This window comes from Pristiophorus japonicus, chromosome 6 (genome assembly GCF_044704955.1).
Source record: "Pristiophorus japonicus isolate sPriJap1 chromosome 6, sPriJap1.hap1, whole genome shotgun sequence".
In the NCBI taxonomy this organism is placed as follows: Eukaryota; Metazoa; Chordata; class Chondrichthyes; family Pristiophoridae; genus Pristiophorus; species Pristiophorus japonicus.
Window position 1 is genome coordinate 3412411 of NC_091982.1, and position 20550 is coordinate 3432960.

Here is a 20550-nt window from a genome sequence, read left to right on the forward strand (position 1 = left end):
CCTCTACTCCAATAAAAATATTTTCATTTAAATTGTACTTCCTATTCTTAATACCAAAATGTATTATTTTGCATTTTTCTAAATTAAATTACATCTACTACCTTTCTGCACATACTCCTAATAGACCATAATGTTCCAAAACTGAATAGTGGAACTGACTCACGGGCTGAATGGCCTACTCCTGTTTTTATGTTCTTGTCTGTAAATGTACCCAATGGTTCTTTGGAGAGAAACCATCCTCTGAACCCTTATATTAGATCACTTATTATTTACTGATGGCCATCTACTACATCCATTTTTAAAAGTGCTGAATGAATGAAAAATGGGGTGTAGAACAAAGATTAATACATTGGAAGATTCATCAGACATATAGCGGAAGTAGAGCTGGAATGAGACCAAATCAGATTCAGATTTTATCTCAATTCAGTGGGGTAAAGCAACTGTTGAAAGCTGTACATCTTTCAGAATAGGGTTCTTCGTTAAAAAAAAGTGGAGAAAAAAATGGCTTTATAAAACGGTGTTCGGACCAGTGTCCTCTTATGAAATTTATTACACTACAACACAAATAGAACTAAGAGAGGCATCAAGGAATGAATACTGCTGTGCCATTATATCATTTTCAGTTGGCTGAATATGCTGCCAGCAATTATGGTGTATAAACCAGATTTTTACTGCATTGCTTTTGCTCTCTGGAGAAGCTTCTGATTTTGATTATTTTTTGGGGCGCTGGGGGGGGGGGCGCTGGGGTGGAAGGAAGAGTTTGTTGCCCTTACCAAAGATTTCCTTAATTCTAGTTTGATGGTTCTTTTCCTGTGTTAAAGTTTGACCTTCATTGATCAGATTAGATCTTTTTGTAAAGCTCAGTGTGGTAAAACTTGGTTCCACGATCAGGAGCTTAGTTATTAGGAAAGCTGTTTGCATCTTTGATTTTTTAAAATTGTTTCTAAGTCATGCTCCAGATACTTAAAGGAATCTCTTGAAATGTTACTAAGATGATGGGCAACTAGTTTATGGACATGGGTGAAAATCTGAGGATTTTCCCCTAAGGGAAAAAAAAATAACTAAAAATTACAAAATATATAGGTACCATTAACTAATCAACATTGTGGAAGTGTAGAAAAACTCATTAAACCAATGGGGGTCTGGCTATTCCTGCAAGGTAGCATTTTTAACCCACAATTAGTTATTGTTGGTGAACATGTGACGCTTGGCAAGCCAGCCAAGACTGATCGATTGAGCTCTTGAATAGATTATGAGCCTTTTACCACATTGTTTTGTTTAGTGCATCTTCCACCATAGCTTTATTCCTTTTATTCATTCATTCATTCATTCTCCCTCCAATAAAATGCCGAGAGATATTTTTACTCTTAGACACCAGGTTCAGAGGGACTTATTATAATGTTTAGTCGAGCTTCTTTCTTATGGGGGAGATTTCATACATTTTATTGATGTTTTGTAAGTGACTCTTCACAGTGCCTGCTGCTGCTTCCATCACTAAAATATATTTTTTTCAATTATTGTCAAGAATACGGTTTTTACAATAATTTCTCATTTGTACCCTATTTTTCATCATTAAATACGGTTGAAACAAAACTCAAAATGTGATCGATAATTGCTTGCAATCTTTGCTGGGTTATCATAGAATCAGAAATTTACAGCACGGAAGGGGGCCATTTCGGCTCATCGTGTCTGCACCGGCCGACCAAGAGCTAACCAGCCTAATCCCATTTTCCAGCTCTTGGTCCTTGTAGGTTACGACACTTTAAGTGAGTTCCAGTCCCCCTCCACTCTCTGGGTGAAGAAATTTCCCCTCATATCTCCTCTATACCTCCCCCCAGTTACTTTACATCAATGCCCCCTGGTTGTTGACACCTTTGCAAAGGAAAACAGGTCTTTCCTATTCACTCTATCCAGGCCCCTCATAATTTTACACACCTCAATCAGGTCTCCCCCCCTCTGTTCCAAAGAAAACAAGACATAGTATCTCCAATCTTTCCTCATAGCCAAAATTCTCCAGCCCAGGCAACATTCTTATAAATTATAAAACAATAAGAATTAACTTTCTTTTAAAGGATACTGATGCGAGGAGGAAGAGACTACAGAAATGCTGTGTATTAAATAGAAGTAGTTTTGGAACCTGAAGTTTCCCTTTATATCATTTTTTAAAAAAAAATCACAATTCAATAAAATCTCAGAGTTGTTGAGTTCAAGATCCTTGTATTGGTGTTTTTTTTTATCATTTAAAGTGAGCACCAACATCACCATGCCACGCGTAGCTCAATTGGGAAGGGTTAGGGATTATCAGTATGAGGCAAGTGAATTCTACATGGATGAAATTACATGATCTCTGAAATGCTCTGGAATGGAAACTGTTTGTATTGACATTAATTCAACTACTTCTCAATAGTTAGTCCAGCTAACTAAAATAAAGAAACTAATCATAAAAAAGGCTGTTCCAGTTAGTAATTCATTGAAACGGATGTTTCAGCCTGGTCTTTTAATCCGGCACATGTGATCCATTCCCCCTCTTTAAAAGATACAAGCCTTTTGATCCCATTAAGGCACCAGGATCGGTCCAAGTCAGCATGCATTTATGAAAGGGAAAGCATGCTTGACAAATCTTCTAGAATTTTTTGAGGATATAACTAGTAGAGTGGACAAGGGGGAGCCAGTGCATGTGGTGTATTTAGACTTTCAAAAGGCTTTTGACAAGGTCCCACATAAGAGATTAGTGTGCAAAATTAAAGCACATGGTATTGGGGGTAATGTACTGATGTGGATAGAGAACTGGTTGGCAGCTAGGAAGCAAAGAGTAGGAATAAACAGGTCCTTTGCAGAATGGCAGGCAGTGACTAGTGGGGTACCGCAATGTTCAGTGTTGGGCCCCCAGCTATTTACAATATACATTAATGATTTAGACAAAGGAATTGAATGTAATATCTCCAAGTTTGCAGATGACACTAAGCTGGATGGCAGTGTGAGCTGTGAGGAGGATGCTAAGAGGCTGCAAGGTGACTTGGACAGGTTAGGTGAGTGGGCAAATACATGGCAGATGCGGTATAATGTAGATAAATGTGAGGTTATTCACTTTGGTGGTAAAAGCAGATTATCTGAATGGTGACAGATTAGTAAAAGGGGAGCTGCAATGAGACCTGAGTGTCATGGTACATCAGTCATTGAAAGTTGGCATACAGGAACAGCAGGCAGTGAAGGTGGCAAATGGCATGTTGGCCTTCATAGCGAGAGGATTTGAGTATAGGAGCAGGGAGGTCTTACTACAGTTGTACAGGGCCTTGATGAGGCCACACCTTGAATATTGTGTACAGTTTTGGTCTCCTAATCTGAAGAAGGACATTCTTGCTATTGAGGGAGTGCAGCGAAGGTTCATCAGACTAATGCCCGGGATGACAGGACTGACATATGAAGAGAGAGTGGATCGACTAGGCTTGTATTCAATGGAATTTAGAAGAATGAGAGGGGATCTCATAGAAACATATAAAATTCTGACGGCATTGGATAGGTTAGATGCAGGAAGAATGTTCCCAATGTTGGGGAAGTCCAGAACCAAGGGTCACAGTCTAAGATAAGGGGTAAGCCATTTAGGACCGAGATGAGGAGAAACTTCTTCACTCAGAGTTGTGAGCATGTGGAATTCTCTACCACAAAGTTGTTGAGGCCAGTTCGCTAGATATATTCAAAAGGGAGTTAGATATGGCCCTTATGGCTAAAGGGATCAAGGGGTATGGAGAGAAAGTAGGAATGAGGTAGTGAAGTGCATGATCAGCCATGATCATATTGAATGGTGGTGCAGGCTCGAAGGGCTGAATGGCCTACTCCTGCACCTATTTTCTATGATGCAATTATTTGCAGCAAAAAAACAATTGCATCTTTTTTCATACCTGCCATGAGCCCAACCAGTAGCATCACCAGCCATCCAGAAAAGGCGTCATTCAAACCTTTAATGAGTGCCCACAATGATTCTTTACTTTTACTTGCAATCTGTAAAGAGAAGCAGCAAAATTAGAAGGCAATAGTTTCCTAAAGTCTCCTATTTGAATGAATGATGTCACTGCATACCATCAGTAAGCTTTGCTGTGTGAGTTTATCAGAAATGGCAAGATACACAATCAAAGCTATGCATTTAAATGTTACCAAAAATATTTACCAATTACCAATTTAGTGCAAAAATATTGTCAATATGAAGTTAAATTTTTGGTTTTATGTTGTATCTGTCATTAACCTAAAATTGCAGCACTTGACTCAGCCAGTATATTTCTGAATCCACCAACTCTCCTCTTCCTGTGGGCCAGCATCTAGTTTACACTCGGTTCTTCCTCAAGGTAGAGACTGGAAACTCAGCATTGAGAATTATGGTTTACCAGAATACAGCTCAATGCAGTGGAATTTCATCGAACAATGGATTCTTGAACTATTTACTTGTGTATTAGTTCCAATAAATTCATTATTTGTTTTTAACTAACTGTTATTGTTGAGTATGTGGATAAGTACAAACTTTCATGTAAAAGAACATGGGAAAGCATGAATGAAATGAGGCCTTTTAGCTCACCTAGCTTACCACCACTTGGGTCCACTCACTCAATTTACATCTTCCTGCCATGGTATCTTTGGTATCTTTTTGCTCCCTGTTTAATTAATAAAAATAGCTACCAGATTGGTAGAGTTCCTTCTAATACTTAAAAGATATTTTTGATCTGCTAGTTACGCTACAATTAGAATACCGAAATAATAATGGCCCGAATTTGCAGTAGTAACAGGGAGGCTATGCAATGACAGCAACTTCTGGTGTCTGCATATGCAGAGTTAAACACAGAAATCCGGAAGTTGCTGTCAGAGATATCCTTATCCTCCACAGGGTACGCTATTGCCGTCTTCACCGATGAAATCAACACAGAGATCACTGTTAAGGTGTGAACTTAATCTAATTACCCATTATTCTCACTATGAAGACCAATGAAAAACTTAAGCCTTGTTCAATCAGAAATAACTGAGTTTTGAATTGGCGTAATCATAATTACTTCTGAACAACCTCTTTGGCTCTGAAAAATTAATTTTACTAGCGTGGAGTCTCATTCCCTCAGAAGTAAATTAAAATGCTGCAGATATTTTTTGAAGTTTGTGTTTTGCGATTTATGTTTTTCTCCCTTAATCCCATGTCTATGTCCCTATCATTATTTCGCTTTCTATACAATGATTTCAATGTAATTTATATTTCCTGCTTTTTACTTGCTGCTTTGCCATCTGTGTGGATTCTTCAATCTATAGGTTGATCAGCCGGCCTGCTGCCTGTTCTGTTTCTGGATGCCACAGATCCCTGTAGAAGGCGGCGAATTCAAACTGATGTCAGAAAGGAGGTTTGCACTTTAGAGCTGCTAAAACTTTGTGGGCAGAGTTTTTTTTGAGGTGAACGGCAAGCGCTGTTCCTTCACCACTGACCGCATAATCCGGACCATTGGTGTTCCAGCTATACTGGATTAAAGTTAGCACAGTAACAACAGGAAAATATACCCCTCGGCTCCTGCTTCATCAAGCTTTCAGTCTGATAAGCTGGGTCACTTATACACACTGGTGCCAATGCCAGAGAAACTATATTTAAAGATGGGTGTGCAGAAAGAAACTTTAGAATATTTTGCCTGTTCTTTTTCCCCACTATTGAGAGATGATTGTGAGAGCAGACACCATGCTATGCTCAATAGCATTCTCTGACAATCTGTGTCTGCAATCATTGGGAAGCCAGTGGTTGAAAATATAAATCCAGATTTTTTTTCTTGGTTACTAAATAGCAGTGAAAATTTATATTAAATAAAACCTACTGGAATTAATACCGTAGTATTTTCCTAATGAGAATAAAATTAATTAAATCTTGAGCATAAATGGAGAGCACGGGGGGTGGAATTATTACACAAATAACACTACTATTTAGTGTAAGAATCACTCAATCCTGAGGAACACTGCCTGCTATTACAATGTGTTTTTACCCCAACATATTACTTAAAGTAAATACATTTAAATGTACTGTATAGCTCCAAAAGTCATTCTGTAGCAGACACTGATCAGAACCTTGTGTACTGCACTGGAATTTTTATAGTGCTTCTGCCTCACAACATTCAGCTTTTGCATGCCCCTGTATGTAAATATCTTTAGCCATGTCAGCTATCCAAAGGACAGTGAACTGTGTATATGGAGGCAGCAAAAGTACATGAAAGTACCTTACATAAAGACACTGCAAACCCATTTCATTTCAAGGTGTTTCAAAGGCTTACAAGGAATATGGGTATTAATATTAGAACATCTACTTTTCCAATTCTTTTCAAACTAGGTGGTGTGTTAGAATATGGGCTCTGGCCCTTCAATTAAAAAAAAAAGATTGCCACAGACTGATAAAAACACATACAACCATCCACACCTCGAAGGAGGCACCTAGCTAAGGGCTTCACGAAGTTGTGGGAGAACCACACTTGGTTGCAATGCAGGTACATACTGGGCTGGATTTTCCGGTCTTCTGTGCTCTGTTTTTTACCCCGGAGTGGCAGCAATTAGCGATGTGTGTTGTGGTGGCATGGGCAAGGTTTTGGGAATGTGTGTGTTTTTTTAGGTCCTCCCTCCCCACAGACGTCTCTCGGAACGCTCCCGGGCCAGCTCTTTAGCTCGGGAGTTTCCCATCCTAGCACCAAGAAATGTCCAACGCCTCCCTTAGCACTGCGCTCCCTGATGCAAGGTCCACATGCACAAGCTTACCTACTGAGGGGCACTCTATTCCTGGCCGCTAACTTTCCCACACTGTCGCCATTATCCCCACAAACATAAAAGCCTCAAATTCAACCCATAACCTTTTGGTTGCAGAAGGCCAAAGGTTGGCTGTGCTATAAATTCTGTGGATTGAAGTACCTCATTATACTAATACTTAACTGACATTTGAGGTTTGTCAGAAGTGTCATCAGCCACAGTTTTAATTGGAAACAATAATGTTAAGAGGTCAACTTTGAAGTCGATTGTCTCAAAACAAATAACTAGATAAAGACAACACCAGGAAATCACTCCCCAAATCAGTGCAGGGACCGACATTTGGTGACAGTGGAAAGTGTCTAAAAATGCTGGGAGCTATGGTGCATGCTAAGTACAGGTCTCTGCACTTTTTCATTGGTTGACGAGCCAGCTAGATCCAAGTATGGTCAGTGACATAGAACAGGCTTTCTCCAATAAATCTTAATTTAATTTTACTGCATTACTTAATTCGATCAACAGACAGTCCCTTCCGCCTTATTTTCATAGGATGTGAGAACTCGAGACATTTTTTTTCATTAACTTTATTATTGTTCAGAGCAACTAATTTTATACTTGTTAAAAAAAAAGTACCATAGTGCAATGCTGGGACAATTTCCATCTGTGTATGTAAAAACTAAAGCCTACCTCAAATACAAATCCATTTTTGTGCTAGACATGGCTTAGCTCTTGGATTTGATTCTAATATGTGGTCTGTGTACTCCAGCTATGATCTTGAATTAATGGATATCCGCAACTACCACACCACAATAACCTTTTTACTCCCACTCAATGTTTTCCCCAACTTTCACTCCTGTTTTTTTGTCTTACTCCCAGGCCCACTCCAGAAACTCAATTTCAGTGCAGTACTGGGAAAGTGCTTAATTGTTGGAGACGCTGTCTTTCACGAGATATTAAATCTGTATCGAACTGTTGGAGCGGATTTTTGGACATATACTTGACTAGTATACGGGACCAAACATTTGTTTTATTTTCCCCTTTAATGAATTTTGTAAGGGACAATACTGATATATAAAAAAAACAGTTAGACTTCAAGGTATGCTGGCCTTGAGTTATGGAGATAGGAAAGTGAGATAATGAACACTGGAGAGTTAAGTGCTGGATATGTTTGTTTATATCGGTGCCAAAAGCCTGCCCTTGTTTATAATGCCCTGTCACAATACGAGGCTGGGTTATATCAAAAGCTCAGCCTTGGATAGTAAACCTTGTAATGTGATGATTAGGCTTAAAGACAAGTGCTAAAGCATGTGATGTAAAGTGACGTAATTTGTAAGATAAAAGAACCTCACTGAAGATACCAATTTGAGAAGCTGGTTCAAAGACAGGGGTCTTTAACACTTCTCCCAAAGCTTTGTCTCCGATTTAATAAACCTCTCTTTATATATTATACAGTCTCGGAAATATTTTTCCACAACAGAACCTTGGTTAGACCACACTTCGAGTACTGCGTACAGTTCTGATCGCCATATTATAAAAAGGATATATAGGGGCACTGGAGGGTGCAGAGCAGATTTACAAGGATGATACCAGAAATGCGAGGACATATATATCAGGATAGGATAACAGGCTGGGTCTCTTTTCTCTTGAAAAAAGGCTGAGGGGTGACCTAATAGAGGTCTTTAAAATTATGAAAGGTTTTGATGGGGATAGAGAGAGAATGTTTCCACTTGTGAGTAAGAGCATTACTAGAGGACATCAATATAAGATCATCACCAAGAAATTCAATAGGGAATTCAGAAAAAAATGATTTACCCAAAGAGTAGTGAGATTGTGGAACTCGCTACCACAGGGAGTGGTTGAAGCGAATAGTATCGATGTATTTAAGGGGAGGCTAGACAAGTAAATGAGGGAGATGGGAATAGAGGGGTATGTGGATAGATTTAGATGAGGAAAGATGGGAGGAGGCTTGAGTGGAGCATAAATGCCGGCATGGACTGGTTGGGCAGAATGTCCTGTTTCTGTGTCATATAGCCGATGTTATCTTATGTAAACTGAGTCCCCATCTGTTCTCTTCATTGGATGTAAAAGATCCCATGGCACTATTTGAAGAGGAGCAGGGGAGCTCTCCCAGTGTCCTGGCCAACAGTTATCTTGAAACCAACACCAATAAAACAGATTATTTGGTCATTTGTCTCATTATTATTTGTGGGATCTAGGGCTAGATTTTCGGTTGTTGGCGAAAATGGTAGTTTTACGCCAAAATTACCGTTTTCGCTGCACTACCGTTTTTAGGCCTAAATTTCAGCCTTTATATCTGGTAAAGTTGGCATTGCACAAGGATTTGCAGCGCAAACCGTGAATTTCGGCAACTTTAGTCCAAAGCCGGTAGAGCTGCGAGAGAGCCCTTCATGCAGAAATCAAGCGCAGGCAGCGGAAGGAATGTGCGGCAAACCAGTCCCACCCACCCTTTCCCTCAACGACTATCTGTCCCACCTGTGACAGAGTCTGTGGCTCTCGTATTGGACTGTTCAGCCACCTAAGAACTCACTTTTGGAGTGAAAGCAAGTCTTCCTTGATTCCGAGGGACTGCCTATGATGATGATGATGATGGGAGGGGGAAAAAACAAACCAAAAAAAATTGCAAACATTCAAAAAACATTTTCAAAATCCTTACGTACTAAATCGCTGAAAAAGAATTAAAAAGTAAAAACTTTAACTTACCTTTTTTTACTTAGCACTGCTGGCAGGGCTCCACCACAAGTTTGACCCGGTCAGTATTCTGGACATGGCGGAGAGTGACAAAAGTACGATGGTAACGTAATCCACGGTTTTGCATGAGGTTTCACGTTGGCACGTGACAGTGCCACCGCAAAAAGTTGCCTGAAGATCCCGCCGACTGGGTTTTCGCCGTGGAGGGCCAAATCACAGCGAAAACCCGGTCATAAAGTCGGCGAAAATCTAGCCCCTAGTATGCAAATTGGCTTCCATGTTTGCTTACATTACAACAGTAACTACATTTTAAAAATACTTAATTGGCTGTGATTTGCTTCGGGATATCCTGAGGATGTGAAAGGCGCTGTATTAATGCAAGTTCCTTATTTCTTACTTTCAGAAAAATGTTTTACTTTATAATTTATATATCTTGCATTTTCTCGGATTCCTTTTTCCCCAACAAATATAAATGAGAGTCTATTAACTATCACAATTTACAATTGTTTACAATCATTTTTCTAGTTCTTCATAATTTCAATATTTCTGTACAATGACATATCCAATTTTCCTGTCCTTATCAAACAACATATTGTCTAACTTCCCATGTAGAACTCCACAGGTGATAGATGAGTATCTTGTTAAAAATCTTAGGTTTACATGCATTCCTTATAGAATCATAGAATGGTTACAGCACTGAAGGCGGCCATTCAGCCAGTCGAGCCCGTGCCGGCTCTCTGCAAGAGCACCTCACCTAGTCCCACTCCCCCCACCCTTTCCCCGTAGCCCAGCAAATCTTTTTCTTTCAGGTATTTATCCAATTCCCTTTTGAAAGCCTTGATTGAGTCTGCCTCCACCACCCTTTCAGGCAGTGCATTCCAGATCCTAACCACTCACTGCGTAAACAAGTTTCCCTCAAGTCGCCTTTGGTTCTTTTTGTCAATCACCTTAAATCTATGTCCTCTGGTTCACGACCCTTCCACCAATGGGAACATTTTCTCTCTATCTACTCTGTCCAGACCCTTCATGATTTTGAACACCTCTCTCAAATCTCCTCTCAATCTTCTCTGCTCTAAGGAGAACAATAGAAACATAGAAACATAGAAAATAGGTGCAGGAGTAGGCCATTCGGCCCTTCTAGCCTGCACCGCCATTCAATGAGTTCATGGCTGAACATGCAACTTCAGTACCCCATTCCTGCTTTCTCGCCATACCCCTTGATTCCCCTAGTAGTAAGGACTTCATCTAACTCCTTTTTGAATATATTTAGTGAATTGGCCTCAACAACTTTCTGTGGTAGAGAATTCCACAGGTTCACCACTCTCTGGGTGAAGAAATTCCTCCTCATCTCGGTCCTAAATGGCTTACCCCTTATCCTTAGACTGTGTCCCCTGATTCTGGACTTCCCCAACATTGGGAACATTCTTCCTGCATCTAACCTGTCTAACCCCGTCAGAATTTTAAACGTTTCTATGAGGTCCCCTCTCATTCTTCTGAACTCCAGTGAATACAAGCCCAGTTGATCCAGTCTTTCTTGATAGGTCAGTCCCGCCATCCCGGGAATCAGTCTGGTGAACCTTCGCTGCACTCCCTCAATAGCAAGAATGTCCTTCCTCAGGTTAGGAGACCAAAACTGTACACAATACTCCAGGTGTGGCCTCACCAAGGCCCTGTACAATTGTAGCAACACCTCCCTCCCTGCCCTTGTACTCAAATCCCCTCGCTATGAAGGCCAACATGCCATTTGCTTTCTTAACCGCCTGCTGTACCTGCATGCCAACCTTCAATGACTGATGTACCATGACACCCAGGTCTCTTTGCACCTGCCCTTTTCCTAATCTGTCACCATTCAGATAATAGTCTGTCTCTCTGTTTTTACCACCAAAGTGGATAACCTCACATTTATCCACATTATACTTCATCTGCCATGCATTTGCCCACTCACCTAACCTATCCAAGTCGCTCTGCAGCCTCATAGAATCCTCCTTGCAGCTCACACTGCCACCCAACTTAGTGTCATCCGCAAATTTGGAGATACTACATTTAATCCCCTCGTCTAAATCATTAATGTACAGTGTAAACAGCTGGGGCCCCAGCACAGAACCTTGCGGTACCCCACTAGTCACTGCCTGCCATTCTGAAAAGTCCCCATTTACTCCTACTCTTTGCTTCCTGTCTGACAACCAGTTCTCAATCCATGTCAGCACACTACCCCCAATCCCATGTGCTTTAACTTTGCACATTAATCTCTTGTGTGGGACCTTGTCGAAAGCCTTCTGAAAGTCCAAATATACCACATCAACTGGCTCTCCCTTGTCCACTCTACTGGAAACATCCTCAAAAAATTCCAGAAGATTTGTCAAGCATGATTTCCCTTTCACAAATCCATGCTGACTTGGATCTATCATATTACCTCTTTCCAAATGCACTGCGATGACATCCTTAATAATTGATTCCATCATTTTACCCACTACCGATGTCAGGCTGACCGGTCTATAATTCCCTGTTTTCTCTCTCCCTCCTTTTTTAAAAAGTGGGGTTACATTGGCTACCCTCCACTCCATAGGAACTGATCCAGAGTCAATGGAATGTTGGAAAATGACTGTCAATGCATCCACTATTTCCAAGGCCACCTCCTTAAGTACTCTGGGATGCAGTCCATCAGGCCCTGGGGATTTATCGGCCTTCAATCCCATCAATTTCCCCAACACAATTTCCCGACTAATAAGGATTTCCCTCAGTTCCTCCTCCTTACTAGACCCTCCGACCCCTTTTATATCCCAGCATCTCCAGTCTATCCACGTAACTGAAGTCCCTCATCTCTGGAATCATTCTCGTAAATCTTTTCTACACCTTCTCAAAGGCCGGCACATAAAGTACGGTGCCCAGAATTGGACACAATACTCCAGTTGAGGCTGAACCAGTGTTTTATACAGTTTCATTATAGCATCCACACTTTTGTACTCTATATCTCCATTCAAGATCCCAGGATCCCATAAGCTTTTTTAAAACTGCTTTCTCAACCTGCTCTGTCAACTTCAACAATTTGTGCACATTTACCTCGAGGTCTCTCCATTCATGCACCTTCTTTAGGATTGTACCTTTTAGTTTATAGTTCCTCTTATTATTTCGACCAATATGTATCACTTTGCACGTTTCTGTTTTAAATTTCATCTGCCACGTGTCTGCCCATCCCACCAACCTGTCTTATGTCCTCTTGAAGTCTATCACTATCCTCCTCATTGTTCACTATACTTGCAAGTTTTGTGTCATTTGCAAATTTTTAAATTGTGCCCTGTACACCCACAACCAAGATATTAATATATATCTCATCATCATAGGCAGTTCCTCGAAATTGAGTAAGACTTGCTTCCACTCCAAAAGTGAGTTCTCAGGTGACTGAACAGTCCAATTTGGGAATGACAGTCTCTGTTACAGGTGGGACAGACAGTCATTGGAGGAAAGGGTGTGGAGTCTGGTTTACCTCGCGCTCCTTCCGCTGCCTGCGCTTGTTTTCTGCATGCTCTCGGTGACGAGAGTCAAGGTGCTCCCCGGATGCTCTTCCTCCATATATATCTAGAAAAGCAGTTGGCCCAGAACCGACCCCTGGGGAACACCTTCCTCCAGTGCAAAAAACAACTGTTCACCACTACTCTGTGTTTCCTGTCATTTAACCGATTTTGTATCCATGCTGCCTCTGTCTCTTTTATTCCATGGGCTTCAACTTTTCTGGCAAGCCTATTATGTGGCACTTTGTCGAACGCCTTTTGGAAATCCATGTTGACCACATCAACCACATTATTCTCATCAACCCTCTGTTACCTCATCAAAAACTCAATCAAGTTGGTTAAACATTATTTGCCTTTAACAAATCTGTGCTTGCTGTCCTTTAATTAATCCATACATGTCCAAGTGACTGTTAATTTTGTTCCTGATTATTGTTTGTAAAAGCTTTCCCACTACTGAGGTTAAACTGACTGACGTGTAGTTGCTGGGTTTATCATGACACCATTTATTGAATAAGTGTAACATTTGCAATTCTCCAGTCCTCTGGCACCACACCCGTTTCTAAAGAGGGTTGGATGATTTTGGCCAGTACCTCCATATTTTCTTCCTTCACTTCCCTCAGTGTCCAAGGATGCATCCCATCCAGTCCGGGTGACTTATCTACTTTAATTACAGCCAGCCTTTCTAGTACCTTGTCTTCATCAATTCTTATCCCATCCAGTATCTCCTCTACTTCCTCCTTTACTATGTCAATATTTTACTCATTTAGTACCTCAGCCATACCCTCTGCCTCCATGCATACGTCTCCTTTTTGGTCCCTACTCGGCCCCACCCCTCCTCTTACTACCAGTTTACTATTTATATGGCTATAAAAGACTTCTGAATTACCTTTTATATTAGCTGCCATTTATTCTCTTACCCTCTCTTTGCCCCTCTTATTTTCTTTTTCACTTCTCCTCTGAACTTTCTATATTTATTTAGCCTGATTTTCAGATGTGTTCTCGACCTGACATCTGCCAGACGCGTTCTTTTTTTGCTTCATCTTACTTTTTATCTCTTTCGTCATTCAGGGAGCTCTGAATTTAGTTGCCTTACTTTTTTCCCCCTAGTGGGAATGTACCTCAACTGTACCCAAACTATTTCCTCTTTAAAAGGGAGCTCATTGTTTCACGACAATTTTGACTGCAAATGTTTGATTCCAATTTACCAAATCCGTTCTCATCCCACTGAAATTGACCTTTCTCCAATTAAGTATTTTTACTCTAGATTGCTCCTTGTCCTTTCCATAGTTAATCTAAACCTTATGATACTATGATCACTGTTCCCTAAATGTGACACTTGCTCCACTGGACCTACCCTCATTCCCCAGAACCAGATCCAGCAATCTTAAATCTGGTCCTGTGTAATGAGACAGGATTAATAAACAATCTCCTAGTAAAGGATCCCTCTGAATGAGTGATCATAGCATGCTTGAATTTCAAATTCAGATGGAGGGTGAGAAAGTTGGATCTCTAACCAGTGTACTAAGCTTAAATAAAGGAGACTATGAAGGTATGAGGGCAGAGTTGACTAAAGTGGACTGGGAAAATAGATTAAAGTGTAGGACGGTTGATGAACAGTGGTGTACATTTAAGGAGATATTTCACAACTCTCAAGAAAAATATATTACAGTGAGGAGGAAAGAGTGTAAGAGAAAAGATAGCCATTCGTGGCTAACTAAAGAAATAAAGGATGGTATCCAATTAAAAACAAGGGCATACAGGCCCCAAGTTTCCACATGATTTGCTCCTGATTTTTAGGAGCAACTGGTGTACAACGGAGTATCTTAGAAATCAGAATTCTCGTCATTTAGTTTGCTCCAGTTCTAGTCAGTTAGAATAGTTTCACTTTGGAACAGAATTTTTTTTTCAAAAAGGGGGCGTGTTCGGCCACTTACGCCTGATTTCAAAGTTTCGTGAGTGAAAACTTACTCCAAATTAACTTGGAATGGAGCAAGTGAAGATTTTTGTATGCTCGAAAAAACCTTGTCTACACTTTAGAAAATCAATCCTTAGTTATACTTATACAAATATTATATAAATAAATCTAACCTGAATAAAAATTTATAAGCAAAGAAAAGATTAAATAAACCATGTTCCTACCTGTGTGAAATTGCATCAGCCTTCGAGCTGCTGTGCTTCAGGCAGGCCTTTCATGTTGGAGACAAGCGCCGCGCCAAGCAGACATCGAGCTCCAAGGAGCTCGAGAATATCGGACTTTTTTTTAGGTGCAGTTTTCGGCGCGAAAAACAGGCGCCCAGCTCGGAGGTGCGCCGTTTTCGCCGCGGGACGAAACTTGGGGCCACAAAGTGGCCAAAACTAGTGAGAGGACAGAAGACTGGGAAGCTTTCAAAAGCCAGCAAAGAACGACTAAAAAAATGATTAAGAAAGGGAAGATAGACTATGAAAGTAAACTAGCACAAAATATAAAAACATATAGCAAGAGTTTCTATAGGTATATAAAAAGGAAAAGGGTGGTGAAAGTAAATGTTGGTCCCTTAGAGGACGAGACTGGGGAATTAGTAATGGGGAACATGGAGATGGCAGAAACTCTGAACAAATATTTTGTATCAGTCTTTACGGTGGAGGACACTAACAATATTCCGACAGTGGATAGTCTAGGGGCTATGGAGGGGGGGGGGGTGGGGGGGGAGGAACTTAACACAATCACAATCATTAAGGAGGTGGCACTCAGTAAGATAATGGGATTAAAGGCAGATAAATCCCCTGGACCTGATGGCTTCCATCCTAGGGTCTTAAGAGAAGTAGCAGCAGGGATAGTGGATGCATTGGTTGTAATTTATCAAAATTTCCTGGATTCTGGGGAGATCCCAGCAGATTGGAAAACTGCAAATGTAACACTCCTATTTACAAAAGGAGGCAGACAAAAAGTAGGAAACTATAGACCAGTTAGCCTAACATCTGTGGTTGGGAAAATGTTGGAGTCCATTATTAAAGAAGCAGTAGCAGGGCATTTGGAAAAACAAAATTCGGTCAGGCAGAGTGTCAGCATGGATTTATGAAGGGGAAGTCATGTTTGACAAATTTGCTGGAGTTCTTTGAGGATGTAACAAATAGGATAAAGGGGAACCAGTGGATGTGGTGTATTTGGACTTCCAGAAGGCATTTGACAAGGTGCCACACAAAAGGTTACTGCATGAGATAAATGTTCACGGGGTTGGGGGTAATATATTTGCATGGATAGCGAATTGGCTGACTAACAGAATAGAGAGTTGGGATAAATGGTTCATTCTCTGGTTGGCAACCAGTAACGAGTGGGGTGCCGCAGGGATCAGTGCTGGGACCCCAACTATTTACAATCTATATTAACGACTTGGAAGAAGGGACTGAGTGTAATATAGCCAAGTTTGCTTACGACACAAAGATGGGAGGAAAAGCAATGTGTGAGGACACAAAAAATTTGCAAAAGGACATAGACAAGCTAAGTGAGTGGGCAAAAATTTGGCAGATGGAGTACAATGTCGGAAAGTGTGAGGTCATGCACTTTGGCAGAAAAAAATCAAAGAGCAAGTTATTATTTAAATAGAGAAAGATTGCAAAGTGCCGCAGTACAGTGGAACCTGGGGGTACTTGTGCATGAAACCCAAAAGGATAGTATGCAGGTACAGCAAGTGATCAGGAAGGCCAATGGTATCTTGGCCTTTATTGCAAAGGGCATTGAGTATAAAAGCAGGGAAGTCTTACTACAGCTATATAAAGTATTGGTGAGGCCACACCTGGAATACTGCATGCAGTTTTGGTTTCCATATTTATGAAAGGATATACTTGCTTTGGAGGCAGTTCAGAGAAGGTTCACTCGGTTGATTCCGAGGATGAGGGGGTTGACTTAAGAGGAAAGGTTGAGTAGGTTGGGCCTCTACTCATTGGAATTCAGAAGAATGAGAGGTGATCTTATCAAAATGTATAAGATTATGAGGGGGCTTGACAATGTGGATGCAGAGAGGATCTTTCCACTGATGGGGGAGAATAGAACTAGAGGGCACGATCTTAGAATAAGGGGCCGCCCATTTAAAACAGAAACGAGGAGAAATTTCTTCTCTCAGAGGGTTGTAAATCTGTGGAATTTGCTGTCTCAGAGAGCTGTGGAAGCTGGGACATTGAATAAATTTAAGACAGAAATAGACAGTTTCTTAAACGATAAGGGGTTATGGGGATCGGGCGGGGAAGTGGAGCTGAGTCCATGATCAGATCAGCCATGATCTTATTGAATGGCGGAGCAGGCTCGAGGGACTGTATGACCGACTCCTGTTCCTATTTCTTATGTTCTTACGTAATACCTCCTTCCTTGTTAGGCCGCAAACATACTGATCAAGAAAGTTCTCAACAGTTCAGAAATTCCTGCCCCTCGTCTTGACTACAAACCTTACTTTGTGTTTTTAATCACACGTTTCTGTCCACTTTTTTTTTTTAAATTGTAAATTGCTGTCTACATTTAAAATGGAAAGCCCTATGTAATTACTTATCATTATGTAATTACAGGCTAAGGCCACTAGATAGCAGTGATTTATTGTTTTTATTCCTTTTCCCACCCTCCACACAAATTATTGAACATGCTTTTCTGAAAACTTTTACACGCGATGTTTTTGGCAGCAACTGAAATTTTTTCTGTCCAAAATAAGTGTTTAAACAATATATTTTTTAGATATTTAACAAGATTAAATGTGTCTATTGAATTGTCCTGTGTCTTTTAATACCTTCACAGATGTTTCAATGAAAGACCCGATGTTCCAGTCCTGAATTCAGATTGAAGGGTGGAAGATGCCTGTGCGTGGATTTTTCTTAACGTGTGGTGACCGTTGCACATTAGCCACACGGGCTTGACAGAGCTAGGCCTTTATCCAGTGGCAGGGGTTAATCAGGACGACTGGAGACCTGCTCTGCTGCACGGACCTAGTGCGCACAGGCCCGTGCTGCCCCTGGCTCTTCTAGGTCCTGTACCCTCAGTGAACTAACATGGTGCTCGCCACCAATTTGCTTTTTACACTCCTTGAATGCTGTGTCGCATTCTTTTGACCACTTCCAATGGACCTGTTTTTTTCAATAGGTCATTCAGTGGATGTAATACTGTAGCCAAATTTGGTAGGAACTTCCCATAATAGTTCAAAAGACCCAAAAATGATCGAAGTTCAGTGACATTCTTGGGAATGGGTGCATTTCTGATTGCATCCAGTTTTCCCTTGGATGGATGTAAACCATCTTTGTCTATTCGAAACTCTAAGTATTCCACTGAGTTTTGAAATAACTCACACTTACGAGCAGACACTCGTACTCTGTGCTTCTCCAGCCGTTTGAGGACTTCATTCAATATGTTATTATGAATTTGCCTATTTGGTGCTGAAATTAGTATGTCATCTAAATAACATACTACCCCTTCAATACCTTGCAAAATCTGGTTAATTACCCCTTGGAATATAGCAGGGGCGGAAGACGCTCCAAATGGTAGCCTATTAAATTGATATCGGCCTAGATGAGTATTTATAGTCAAACATGACTTGGACTTATCTAGTTCAAGCTGTAAGTAGGCATTCGTATGATCCAGTTTTGAGAAAATCTGACCCCCTGTCAGTGTTGTGAACAAATCTTCTATATTTGGCAATGTATTGGGGACATTACCCTCTTGAACCTGGTTTACGGTTACTTTATAATCACCACACAACCTTACCTTACCATAGGACTTAGGTATAACAATAATGGGTGTAGCCCAATTATGAATGGGAAGATTAGTGGTGGCAGGATTAGCTGCCATCCTGTCGGAGGGATCTCACCAGTGGGGGTCAGGGCAAGGTGCAAGCATTCCTCCGTCAGTCTTTGTGAGCTCATCAGTTAGTTCCCTCAAGCTGGGCTATCCTCCTTCCCACTTCCAAATTTACCAATAAGTAGTGAAATAATGAAAAATCAGGAGCTGCCTCAAGAATCCACAATACTGCAATTTCTAACTGAAGGAGGAGCACAGTACTGCATTCCAATTCACTGCGCTCCTGTGGACAAAACTAGTAGTGCCATCTGTGATTTTTTTTTAAATTCTCTCAAACTCACTGGCCAGTGGGAGGGGTCAAAGATCAAAAGGCAGAGCCCTCCTTCCCACAGCTCCATGGCAGATAAGATTAGAAATGGGCTAGATTTGATCTAGTGGCCACAGGTTGAATATCCTTCTGCTAGTATATTACAATATTTTTGTTGTTGTGTATCTGTAAAGCATGCACTCCCATGTTCCGCCACCAGGGAGTGCATCCCCTGAAGTCCCAAGGGATCCCAGCATCCCTTGGGAGCACTGTATATAAGCTGCCCCCTAAGGCCTGTTCCTCACTCGAGTATCTTAATAAAGACTGAGGTCACTGTTCCTTTAATCTCCGTGTGCAGTCTCATCTGTGTCAGGAACACAATAACTGGCGACGAGTATACGAATCCAACGCAAAGATGCAGCAAACTGTGGGCATCCTGGAGAAGTTCTCGGAGGGTGAGGACTGGGAAGCCTATGACGAACGGCTAGACCAGTACTTTGTAGCCAATGAGCTGGACGGAGAAGGAAGCGCTGCAAAAAGGAGAGCGGTCTTCCTCACGGTCTGCGGGGCACCGACCTACAGCCTCATGAAGAATCTTCTGGCTCCGGTGAAACCCACAGATAAATCATATGAGGAGCTGTGTACACTGGTTCGGGAGCATCTTAACACGAGGGAGAGCGTTCTGCTGGCGAGGTATCGATTCTACACGTGCAAGTGATCTGAAGGTCAGGAAGTGGCGAGTTACGTCGCCGAGCTAAGGCGACTTGCAGGACAATGTGAGTTTGATGGCTACTTGGAGCAAATACTCAGACTTTTTTGTACTGGGCATTGGCCATGAGACCATCCTAGGAAAACTTTTGACTGTAGGGACACCGACCCTCAGTAAGGCCATTGCGATAGCACAGGCGTTTATGTCCACCAGTGATAACACCAAACAAATCTCTCAGCACACAAATGCTAGCAATGTTCATAAATTAACTGGAACTGTGTTTGCGAGCAGAAATGTACAGGGCAGAAACCACGAGTCTGCAACTGCCAGTAGGCCTCAGGTGACCCAGATGACTCAGAGTCCGCAACAAAGGATGAATGCAAGGCAATTCACATCTTGTTGGCGTTGTGGAGGCTTCCATTCAGCCTATTCATGCCGCTTCAAAGGGTATGTTTGCAAGAGCTGTGGAACAATGGGGCACCTCCAACGAGCTTGCAGACGAGCTGCAAGCTCTGCAAAATCTGCTAACCACCACGTGGCAGAGGAAGATCGGTCCATGGTGGATCAAAGCAATTTCGAGCCTCAGAGAGGAGGCAGATGCTGAAGTACATGGGGTGCACACATTTTCGATGAAATGTCCACCTATAATGCTAAATGTAAAATTGAATGGCTTACCCGTAGCCATGGAACTGGACACTGGCGCTAGCCAATCCATCATGAGTAAAAAGATGTTTGAGAGACTGTGGTGCAACAAGGCATTCAGACCAGCCCTGAGCCCCATCCACACGAAACTGAGAACGTACACCAAAGAGCTTATCACTGT

The 20550-nt window shown here is 41.5% G+C and overlaps 1 protein-coding gene across 6 annotated transcripts in view; it reads right to left on the reverse strand.

Moving 5' to 3' along the window:
- LOC139265528 (H(+)/Cl(-) exchange transporter 5) overlaps positions 1 to 20550 on the reverse strand; it is a 144169-nt gene that overhangs the window by 27410 nt on the left and 96209 nt on the right. For 5 of the 6 annotated variants that reach the window (XM_070882556.1, XM_070882553.1, XM_070882555.1 and 2 more), the window contains one exon: positions 3900 to 3999. The exons of the other annotated variant lie outside the window; for it this stretch is intronic. In XM_070882556.1, coding sequence (XP_070738657.1) covers positions 3900 to 3999 — 100 coding nt within the window. The remainder of the gene's footprint in view (positions 1 to 3899; positions 4000 to 20550) is intronic. 6 annotated transcript variants of the gene reach the window in all.